This window comes from Cetorhinus maximus, chromosome 12 (assembly GCF_964194155.1).
Source record: "Cetorhinus maximus chromosome 12, sCetMax3.hap1.1, whole genome shotgun sequence".
Taxonomy (NCBI): Eukaryota; Metazoa; Chordata; class Chondrichthyes; order Lamniformes; family Cetorhinidae; genus Cetorhinus; species Cetorhinus maximus.
In genome coordinates, this window is record NC_135890.1 from 13,376,100 (window position 1) to 13,388,317 (window position 12,218).

The following is a 12,218-nucleotide window of genomic DNA, read 5'->3' on the forward strand; positions in this document are numbered from 1 at the left end:
GAAGGGGGACTTCCACGTGGTGGTGTTCCCATTTGTCTGCTGCCCTTGTCCTTCTAGATGGTACAGGTCATGGGTTTGGAAGGTGCTGTCGAAGGAGCCTTGGTGAATTCCAGCAGTGCATCTTGCAGATGGCACACACTGCTGTGACTGTGGGTAGGTGGTGGAGGGAGTGAATGTTTGTGGATGTGGTGCCAATCAAGCGGGCTGCTTTGCCCTGGAGTGTCAAGCTACTTGAGTGTTGTGGGAGCTGCACTCATCCAGTGTGCCTTGTAGATAGCGGACAGGCTTTGGGGAGTCAGGAGGTGAGTTTTTGGTCACAGGATTCTTAACCTCTAACCTGCTCTTGTAGCCACAATATTTATATGGCAGGTCCAGTTCAGTTTCTGGTCAATGGTAACCCCCAGGATGTTGATTGTGGGGGGATTCAGCGATGCTAATTCCACTGAACATCAAGGGCCGATGGTTGGATTTGCTCTTGTTGGGGATGGTCATTGCCTGACACTTATGTGATGCGGTTGTTACTTGCCACTTGTCAGCCCAAGCCTTGCTGCATTTGGACATGGACCGCTTCAGCATCTGAGGAGTCGCAAATGATGCTGAACATTGTGCAATCATCAGCGAACATCGCTACTTCTGACCTATGATGGAAGGAAGGTCATTGATAAAGCAGCTGAAGATGGTTGGGCCGAGGACGCTACCCTGTGGAACTCCTGCAGTGATGCCCTGGAGATGAGGCGACTGATCCCCAACAACCACAACTATCTTCCTTTGTGCTAGGTATGACTCCAACCAGCAGAGAGTTTTACCTCTAATTCCTATTGACTTCAGTTTTGCTAGGGCTCCTTGATACCACATCCAGTCAAATGTTGCCTTGATGTCAAGGGCAGTCACTCTCTTGAGTTCAGCTCTTTTGTCCATGTTTGAACCAAGGCTGTAATGAGGTCAGGAGCTGAGTGGCCCTGGCGGAACCCAAACTAGGCATTAGTGAGCAGGTTATTGCTAAGCAAGTGCTGCTTGATAGCACCTTTGATGACCCCTTCCATTACTTTACTGATGGTGGAGAGTAGACTGATGGGGCGGTAATTGGCCGGGTTGGATTTGCCCTGATTTTTGTGTACAGGACATACCTGGGCAGTTTTCCACATAGCCAGGGAGATGTCAGTGTTGTAGCTGTACTGGAACAGCTTGGCTAGGGGCACGGCAAGTTCTGGAGCACGAGTCTTCAGTACTATTGCCGGAATATCGTCAGGGCCCATAGCCTTTGCAATATCCAGTGCCTTCAGCTGTTTCTTGATATCGCATGGAGTGAATCGATTTGGCTGAAGACTGGCACCTGTGATGCAGGGGACCTCCGGAGGAGGCCGAGATGGATCATCCACTTGGCACTTCAGGCTGAAGATTGTTGTGAAGGCATCAGCCTTATCTTTTGCACTGATGTGCTGGGCTTCTCCGTCATTGAGGATGGGGATATTTGTGAAGCGTCCTCCAGTGGGTTGGTTAATTGTCCAACACCATTCATGACTGGATGTGGCAGGACTGTAGAGCTTAGATCTGATCTGTTGTTTGGGATTGCTTAGCTCTATCACTTGCTGCTTGGCACACAAGTAGTCCTGTGTTATAGCTTCACCAAGTTGACATCTCATTTTTAGGTATGCCTGGTTCTGCTCCTGGCATGCCCTCCTGCACTCTTCATTGAACCAAGGTTGATCCTCTGGCTCGATGGTAATGGTAGAATGGGGGATATGCCGGGCCATGAGGTTACAGGTTGTGTTCGTGTACAATTCTGCTGCTGCTGATGGCCCGCTGCCTCATGGATGCCCAGTCTTGAGTTGCTAAATCTGAACGAAATTTATCCCATTTAGCACTATGGTAGCACCACACAACACGATGGAGGGTATCCTCAATGTGAAGGCGGGGCTTCGTCTCCACAATGACTGTGCGGTGGTCACTCCTACCGATGCTGTCATGGATAGATGCATCTGCGGCAGGCAGGTTGGTGATGATGAGGTCAAGTATGTTTTCCCCTCTTGTTGGTCCCCTCACCACCTGCCGCAGATGCAGTCTAGCAGCTATGTCATTTAGGATTCGGCCAGCTCGGTCAGTAGTGGTGCTACCGAGCCACTCTTGGTGATGGACGTTGGAGTCCCCCACCCAGAATACGTTCTGCGCCCTTGCCACCCTCAGGCCTTCCTCCAAGTGATGTTCAACGTGGAGGAGCACTGATTCATCAGCTGAGGGAGGGTGGTACGTGGTAATCAGCAGGAGGTTTCCTTGCCATGTTTGACCTGATGCCATGAGAATCATGGGATCTGGAGTGGACTCCATGAAGTCTCCCCAAGATGATGGCTTGTGTTCTCTTGTTCAAACTTTTAATATTTAAGTAACATTTCATATTTCTCTGCCTTTAACTTGTCCCTTTTCACTTTTTTTTTCTAGAGTGGCCCAAGTGCCAGGTCTTGCCACAAGATGTGTATTGACACAACGCGGAGACAGATATATACATTGGGTCGTTACTTAGATTCTTCTGTGAGGAATAGTAAGTCTCTGAAGAGTGACTTCTATCGCTATGACATAGATACTAATAAATGGACATTGTTAAGTGAAGATACAGCTACTGATGGTGGACCAAAGTTGGTGTTTGATCATCAGGTATGATACACTGGGATGTTGAAACTCCATTTACTAGCACTAGTTAGCCTGTGCTCATTGTAAATGTCAGTATTTAAGCCTCACTTAAGTATTTGAAAAGTCTTCTGTTTTAAGGGTTTTGTAATGTAAATTTCTCCAAATTCTTCATCTGAAATTATTCAGAGGGATATTATTAGTGATGATCACTAATGTCACTTCATCCCTGATCAAGCATGCTTGTGATGGGCCAAGATGGCAAGTTTCTTTTTCTTCCTCCCTCCTTCAAAGATTTAAACTAAACCAATCTTCTAGATTGGGGGGCAGTTAATTTCATTTTTATTCTAATAAACCTGGTAGTAAAAATAATATTTTTTCTTAAATAAAAACAGAAAATGCTGGAAAAAGTCAGCAGATCTGGCAGTATCTGTGGACTCAGTGTTAATTCTGTTTCTCTCTCCACAGACGCTGCCAGACCTGCTGAGTTTTTCCAGAATCTTCTGTTTTTATTTCAGATTTCCAGCATCCACATTATTTTGCTTTTATCTTAGTATGCTATTTTTTCTTCTTAGATGTGTATGGATTCTGAAAAACACATGATTTACACATTTGGCGGGAGGATATTAACTTGCAATGGAAATGTTGATGACACTCGAGCTAATGAACCACAATTCAGTGGACTTTTTGCTTACCATTGTCTGTCTAATACTTGGAAGTTACTTCGGGAAGACTCGTGCAATGCTGGACCAGAGGATGTACAGTCGAGGATTGGGCACTGCATGCTCTTTCACACTGTAAGTATTTTAATGCCCTCTCTTCAGCCTGGTGATGGAGACTTTTACTTCATTTTAGTAAAATATGGGACACTGGGTTTTTAACAATCCTCCATTGAGTACTTCAAACAGCTGTACTTAAATAGCACTTTAATAACTCCTGAAATGCCTCAACGCTTCACAGTGGCCAAATTTATTTTTGCGAAATTGAGATTACTATAAATAGAGATTGGTTACCCAGATAATTGCAGCATTAATTTTACTAATCACAAGACCGCGCAAACAGCAATGAGATGAATGGCCCATCAGTCTGTTTTTGATACTCTGATGCTGAAGGAGGAATATTGCACTGGAGACTCCCATGCAGGCATGGGAGGGAACCCATTAGAAATGACGTAGTGTCATTGGTGCAAAAAGAAAGCAGGAGAGAGTTGTGCTACAGAGGCAGGCTGGAAGCGAGACACTAGAGAAGAGTGGAGTTGTTAATGGCGTTGAAGACAATGGAGGAATTGAAGATACGAGACAGTTATGCATGTTTGCAGTCACACACGATGTTGGTGACATTGACGAGTAATATCTTTGTGTTGCAAGTGAGGCAGACGCCAGATTGAAGGCCTTCAACAAGGAGGTAATGGAAGCAGACAGATGGTCAAGCTATATGCTTACCATTTACATTTCAGTTTGAGATCAGATTTTTGATTGTATTAAGGGAGTAGTGGTAATGGGAGACAGCCCGGGACCCACTGTCAAATGAGTAGCTGAGACAGCCATGGAGGAGATGGAAGATTATGGTTGTCCTGTTGGGTGGTGGATGAATGACAGTGGAAGTTGTTATGCAAGAGATATGGGAGCTACATTTTCCAGAGATAGAAGGCTGTGATGTGGGTGTTTTGATGCACAAGATCAAGAAGATGAGGAAGTAATCGCAGTGATGTACTGATAATAGAGCTCTCAGATGTCTGAAAATAATGTGTGATAACTGTTAAGGAGATACTGTGTATGTTCATGGGCTAACCACTAGCCAGTTTGGTTAAGGGAGGTGAGGGAGGGCATGTTTAGCTGAAGTTTGAAGTCATTCAGGAGAAACCTTTCCATGCAAAGAATGTAAAAAGTAGATAGGAAAGAGGAGAATTCAGTGAGTAAGTTACCTGGTAGGGGTGGGGCTGGGGGGAGGCGGGCAGTGAGCAGCTGAGGCAGAATTTTTCAGGAAAGAAGCAAAGGGTGCTTGAAGGCACTAGAAAGGAAATCTGGGGGCATGATTGAAAATGAGATTGGATAGTAGTCTGAAATTTGCATTAAATTTGGAAACTAGCCCAGCATTGGTGAGCTGTGCTTGGATTGGAGGCTGGAGAAAAGTTTTGGTTTAAAACTGAGGCCAGAGGGCAGTCAGGATTCCCATCGAACTTCAAAGTCTTCACTGGGTTTCCACTAGAACAGGCAGAAAGCACTTAAAGTTTTGCATCTCCTTTGAAGAATGCTACTCCCACAGAATTGCTGCAGAGCATCAGTTTAAATCATGAACTTAAACGCTTGATAAAGGGTTCATAATCACAGCTTACTGACTTAAGTCACTGAAAGCTAACATGCAGGTACAGCAGGCAATTATAAGGCTAATGGAATGTTAGCCTTCATTGCAAGAGGATTGAGTACAGGAGTAGTGAAGTCTTGCCCCAATTGTATAGAAGCTTGGTTAGACCGCACCTGGAGTACTGTATGCAGTTTTGATCCCCTTACCTCAAAAGACATTATTGCCAGAGAGCCAGTGCAACAAAGGTTCACCTGACTTGTTCCGGGGCTGGTGGGACTGTCTTATGAAGAGAGATTGGGGAAACTGGGCCTGTATTTTCTAGAGTTTCGAAGAATGAGAGGTGATCTCATTGAAACCTACAAAATACTTTGAGGAATAGACAGGGCAGATGCAGGTAAGATGTTTCCCCTGGTTGGGGAGTCTGGAACCAGGAGACATAATTTCAAAATAATGGGGAAGCCACTTCGGACCAAGATGAGGAGAAATTTCTTTACTCAGAGGGTTGTGAACCTTCGGAATTCTCTACCCCAGAGGGCTGTGGAAGCTCAGTCATTGATGTTTAAGGTAAAGATTAATGGATTTCTGATTAAAAATAACATAACGGGTTATGGGGATAGTGTGGTAAAAGGCATTGAATTGTTCGATCAGCCATGATCGTATTGAATGATGAAGCAGGCTTGATGGGCTGAATGGCCTTCTGTTCCTATGTTATAGAGATGACAGTGCGACTAACTGAGTCAAGCTGTTATGAGTCAAGGGAGCATAACTAGCAGAAAACTCGCAATATAGCTATGCAAGTAGAATTACATAAAGGGACTGGTTGAGGGGGGTTCCAACAAGATATCGTTTGTTTAACTCTTACATTACAAGGATGTTCATATATAAGTAGATGACGATGATGTATCACTGACATCAGTCAGTCATGTGCTGGACATACTGCACAGCTGATGGGCAACTCTTCGAGGAGATGTGCCTTCACAGTAACCCACCTTATTCATTTTGTAAATAAACTAGTTTAACTAAATGCCTTGGCCTGCCTACGGTTCCTCTTTGCAAGAGCACAGGCTTCTCAAACATGGTGGCAGCGGTGGCGACGTCAATGTAAAAAAAAATACATTGGTGCCATCAATGGAATCACAGCAAGAGACTGAAGAAAAACATGATAGCTCATACAACTCGATGGTAGGAGGGGGCAAACTGGAACATGGTGACAATGCCAACACCATTCGAGCAGTCCCTGTCTTTCCTGCAGCTGCTGGAAAATTTGAGGGTCTGCAGAGAGAGAGCAGAGCTGGAAGTTTTGGCAGAGAAACTTGCTTGGGCACCTGGTGGCGTTGGAATTGTATGATAAAGAGCAGTAGCTCCAGGTCAGTTTTTTTCTTTATGCTGTGGGTCTGGCGTGTTCTCCTGAGGCAAGGGGTGGAGGAATCCACTGTAGACTTTGACACCATTCTCAAAGCCTTTGACACACATTTTAGTTCGCCATGGAGTCCCATAATTGATCAAGCGGCCTGGTGCGGGAGGCAGGCCGAACTCTCAAAGAAACCAGGCTATCGTTTGGCTCGACTCTGAGGCTTCACATGCCTCCGTTGACTGGGTAAGCCCACCAGGCAGCCGCCCCACCCACACAAAAGCCCGCCAAATTGGGCAAATGGACGGGAAAACTCCATGGCGGCAGCCATTTTGCAATGCTTACATTGTGGTGCAAAGAAACAACAACGGTGTTAGGACTGCCCATCAAGGGTCAAGGACTGCTTACAGTCGGGGAAAACTGGACATTTCAAGCATTTCTGAAAATCCAACAGCTTTAATCGAGGTGGAAGACAAAATATTTATGAAACACACTCCATCCAAGAAATTGGAAATCAAGACAAAGATGAAATTTGAGTTTCTAGGGGAAGTTAATGTCCTTAATCAAAACTGCTGATCAGTTGCAGTGCAAGTTAAAGTCTTCGATGCCACCTTTAAAATTGATACTGGAGCTGGCATTAACATACTAGCAGATGATCTAGGCTGCTGTCAGGCATTGGACTGCAAGGCCCAGGTGGCACAAACCTTCCAATCAAAGTCAGGATAATTGCTCCTCTCGGTTACAAGATGCAATAGATTGTTGATTCTCTGTTGTCCACAATCAACGTGCATCCTTAATGAGTGGAGATGTGGGCATATTTCTACGAATTCTGGAAAAAACAGATGTTGACCAGCACTTGAACAACTCAATATCTTTCATGGCACAGTCTTAAGCCTTTTTGTTAAAACCAGTGGAATTTCGGCCTACACAGCTGGGGAGGTTTATTCAATCGGCAGTGAGTTCCTTTCTATCACAGTGACATCATCCCCTTGACTCTGGGTGGAGATTGAGGCTATGAATCCCTTAGTTCTTTATGAAGCTTGGCCAGAGGTGGCAAATCTAGAAGGCACTGCAGCAGACAGTGCCATCCACGCACCTGAGCTGGCTCTTTCCTGTAGGAAGTAATGAGGAAAAGGCTGTTGCAGCACTGAGTGACCTGTTGGAGGATGAGGTCCTAGAGGTTGGCCTGTCATTCCAATCGATAGACACCATATGAAGACTCTGATGCCTTTTTTGAGGAGTCAGCTGTGTTTCTAGTGGCTGAGCAGCATTCAGATCTTTATTCTACTGAATCTACCAATGTAATAGCTCATCTATCACTGGTTGTCCATGAGGAGCCCTCCAGAGTTGATAGAGGATCACATTGCCAAAGAGATGGTAGCACCTATTTCCAGGGGTGAAAGTTGATTGATGCCCATACTTAGTGGCAGCTGAAAATCATCTTCCCTTTAGAGCTGTATATCAGCACAGGAGCTGAGCAGAATCTTCTGAACTTCTAAAGCTTTACAGTCTTGTACAGCAAACTTGTCTACAAGTTATTGGCCTACAGGAAATTTTCCTCCATTTTGTCTTAAAAATTCATTCCATTGCTGAAAATGGTGTTGTCTTGTCTCCATATCTTCAAAAATTCTTCCCATCCCCCATGGTGGAGCAGCGTCACACAGAGAAAAGTGTGGCTCTGTCACCGCTACCTACAGTAAACCTTTTCAGGAAAAGAAGATTTCCTGATGGTGTTTTGGAAGGAATTTTTACAATTTGAATTCTCCAGTGATGTCACTCTGACAGTGACATTTTATCATACAGGGATCTGAGGCCAGCTGCAATATGAATGAATATGTTATTAGAAATTTATGAAGACTTGCTGTTTGTTTGAAGTGACCAACAAAAATATATACATTTGATACAGCGGATTACAGTATCATCTTAATTTGGGCATCTTGTTTTCAGATTGTAAGCTATTATATAAGTTCTGTTTCTTAAGAATAATTCCTGGCCTTTGACAAAAATACTTGTCATAAGCAAATCTAATGTGTGAGAATGGCAGAAGGTAATTGGCATTTTCACTCTTTACTCGACTACTCTTCTGTAAGTGTGTACAAAGAGCAGAATGTAGGCTGCGAAAACTTGAGAAATCTGAGATCATAAATATTCGACAACCCATCCTAACATTTTTCACCATATAGTATAGTTTTGTCATTTTACAATAAAGCCAGCTGCCTGATTTTCTGCATTTGCAATTCCTGCCAGTATGTTTGCATCCATTCACGTTCTCTTGATGCCTTCCAACCCAGCTAGGTATAATTTATTCTTCCTTCTCATGGTTGCTGTATGGAAGCTCCTGTGTTTTATTCTTGCAATGTTAGTGAGAAGCATGGGGATGTTGTTAATCAGGTACATTTGTATCCGCGAAAGGGATAAACAGCTTTTGTTTGTACTGAGTATGCTGCAGGAGACTTCATGTGATCTAAAAAAGGATGATATGATTTCGGAAACCAATCATCACAGCTCCAGAATATCACTTTTGAGTTCCTCGAGAAAACATCCTTAGTCCAATCATTTTCAGTTGTTTCATCAATGATGCTCCCTTTGTTCATTAGTTTAGGGATGAGGTTTCTTGATGACAATGTATAGTTTTCAGGCCCATTCTCAAATCTTCCAATAATGAAACAATATCTGGGAAGATGGCAAGTAACATTTACATCACATAAGTACCAGGTGGTAACCATTTCAAACTTAACGCCTGAACCAACTCCCTGAACTTCAATGGTGCCTCTATAATTAAGATCCCCAATATCGATATCTTGGGCATAATCGTTGAACAGCAGCTTAACTGAAGCAGCCATGTCAATACCATGAGTAAAAGAACAGGGCAGTGGGGTTCTCTACAATGACTGGCTCACCTCCTGACTACTCACCATCCCTCTGCTCTCTATAAGCTCAAATCACGGTAGAATTCTGGCTTGGCTGGGTGCAGCTAGGGATTCATCTAGTGACTTGAAAGCAATTGATAGAATATTAGCTTGGGAATACTGAATAAGTTTGAGTATTGAGCACCATCAGGACACAACAGTGCCCTTCGTTGTTGTCACTTAACTCCACTCCACATTCACTGCTTAGGCACTATCATTGGGGTTAACTTAAAGGATGCATGGTGGCAAGTTGCTTAGCTTGCTGTAACAACAGCTCTCTCCTTCGTGACCTCCAGCACTGTGAAGGACAAGAGCAGCATTGTCATAGGAACAACATCACCTCCAAGTTTCGCTCCATAAGCCCATAAGATGTAGGATCAGAATTAGGCCATTTGGCCCATCGATCTGCTCCTCCATTCAATGAGATCATGGCTGACCTGATAATCCTCAATTCTACTTTCCTGCCTTTTCCCCATAACCCTTGATTCCCTTACTGATTAAAAATCTGTCAAACTCTGCCTTGAATATACTTAACGACCCAGCTTTTACAGCCCTCTGTGGTAAAGAATTCCACAGTTTTTTAACTACCCTCTGAGAGAAGAAATTCCTCCTCACCTCTGTTTTAAATGGGCAACCCCTTACTCTGAGATTATGCCTTCTGGTCCTAGACTCTCCCCACAAGGGGAAACCACCTCTCAGCTCTACCCTGTCAAGTCCTCTAAGAATCTTATGTTTCAATAAAGTCGCCTCTCATTCTTCTAAACTCCAATTAGTACAGGCTCAACCTACGCAACCTCTCATAAAATCCCTCCATACCCAGAATCTGCCTAGTGAACCTTCTCTGGTTGCCTCCAATGCCAGTATATCTTTTCTTAGATGAGGGGATCAAAACTGTTCACAGTATTCTAGGTGTGGTCTAATTAGTGCCTTGTAGGCTAATAGAATGCTGTCCTTTTATTACGAGAGGGATTGAACATAAAAGTAAGGCTGTTATGCTTCAGTTAAACAGGTAATTGGTGAAAACGCACCTCGAATACTGTGTGCAGTTTTGGCCTCCTTATTTAAGGAAGGATGTAAATGCATTGGAGGCGGTTCAAAAGAGGTTTACTAGATTGATACCTGGAATGAGCGGGTTGCCTTATGAGGAAAGGTTGGACAGACTGGGCCTGTTTCTACTGGAGTTTAGAAGAGTGAGGGTGATTTCATTGAAGTATACAAGATCCTGAACGACCTTGACAAGGTGGAAGTCGAAAGGATGCTTCCTCTTGGGGGTGAGTCCAGAGCTAGGGGGCACTGTTTTGAAATTAGGGGTCGCCCTTTTAGGACAGAGATGAGGAGAAATTTTTTCTGAGGGTTGTGAGACTTTGGAACTCTCTGCCTCAGAAGGTGGTGGAGGCAGGGTCATTGAATATCTTTAAGGCAGAGTTAGATGGATTCTTGTTAGGCAAGGGAATCAAAGGTTATCGGGGTTGGATGGGATTGTGGAAATGGAAACACAAGATGATCAGCCATGAGCTTATTGAGCAGGCTCGAGGGGCCGAATGGTCTTCTCCTGTTCCTGTTTCTTATGCTGTTATGTTGTATAGTTTTAGCAAGACTTTCCTATTTTTATATGCCATTCCCTTTGAAGTAAAGGCCAACATCCCATTTGCCTTCCCTATTATCTGTTGAACTTGTATGTTAGCTTTTTGGGATTCATGCACAAGGACTCCCTCTGTGCCTTTTGCAGTCTTTCTCCATTTAAATATGCAGCTCCTCTGTTCTTCCTGCCAAAGTGCATAACCTCACATTTTCCCTCGTTATATTCCATCTGCCACTTTTTTGCCCACTCACTTAACTTGTCTATATCCCCCTGTTGACTCCTTGTGTCATCCTCACCACTTGCCTCCCCACCTATTTTTGTATCATCCGCAAATTTGGCAATAGTACACTTTCCTCACTAAGTCATTAGTATATATTGTAAATAATTGAGGCCCCAGCACCGACCCTTGTGGCACTGCACTAGTTACAGGTTGCCATCCTGAAAATGCCCCCCTTATCCCAACTCTGTCTTCTATTAGTTAGCCAATCCTCTATCCATGCTAATATACTACCCCCAACACCATGGGCGCTTATCTTAAGTAGCCTTGCGTGTGGTACCTTAACGAACACCTTTTGGAAATCCAAATATATTATATCTACTGGTTCCCTTTTATCTATCCTGCTAATTATCTTCTCAAAGAGTTCTAATAAATTTGTCAGGCATGATTTCCCCTTCATGAAGCCATGGTGACTGCTTGATTATATTATGTATTTCTAAATGCTGTGCAATTACATCCGTTATAATAGACTCTAACGTTTTCCCAATGACAGATGTTAAACTAACTGGCCTATAGTTACCTGTTTTTTGTCTTCCTCCCTTTTTGAATAAGGGTGTTGCATTGGCAGTTTTCCAGTCCTCTGGGACTTTTCCAGAATTGCAGGATTCTTGGAAGATTACTACCAGTGCACCACTATCTCTGCAGCCATTTCCTTTAATATCCTAGGATGCAACCCATCAGGTCCAGGGGACTTATCGGCATTTAGCCCCAGTAATTTCCCTAGTACTTTTACTCTAGTGATAGTTATTGTATTCATTTCCTTTCCCTCTTTTGCCCCTTGATTATTTAGTATTGGAATGCTATTAGTGTCTTCTACCACATCATCCTGATTTAGACATATATAGCCATTCCTTCATTGCTGGGTCAAAAACCTGGTATTTTAGACTTAACAGCACAAGAACATTCCTGTTCAAGGACAGCCTACTGCCAACTTAGGGCAGCTGTGGAGATGTAATAAGTGCAGCTCTATATCCTGAGAGAAAATGTAAAAGAAAATTGGTCTTTTTGATTCTTATTTATCATTGAGATCTTAATGCCAAAGTGAGATTGAGATACAACAGCGTAGACCATGGAGGAAAGGACAAGGATTTTGAGGCACAATTGACAGGAAGTTAGGGCTGGAGGAGAGAGAGATTTCTGAAGAACCCAGCAGATACGATGTTTTACACTTTT

General features: G+C 43.6%; 1 protein-coding gene across 4 annotated transcripts in view; it reads left to right on the forward strand.

The window, feature by feature from the left end:
* Positions 1 to 12,218, forward strand: part of mkln1 (muskelin 1, intracellular mediator containing kelch motifs) — a 153,336-nt gene that overhangs the window by 93,119 nt on the left and 47,999 nt on the right. For all 4 annotated transcript variants that reach the window (XM_078553040.1, XM_078553041.1, XM_078553043.1 and 1 more), the window contains 2 exons: positions 2,437 to 2,649; positions 3,198 to 3,419. In XM_078553040.1, coding sequence (XP_078409166.1) covers positions 2,437 to 2,649; positions 3,198 to 3,419 — 435 coding nt within the window. The remainder of the gene's footprint in view (positions 1 to 2,436; positions 2,650 to 3,197; positions 3,420 to 12,218) is intronic.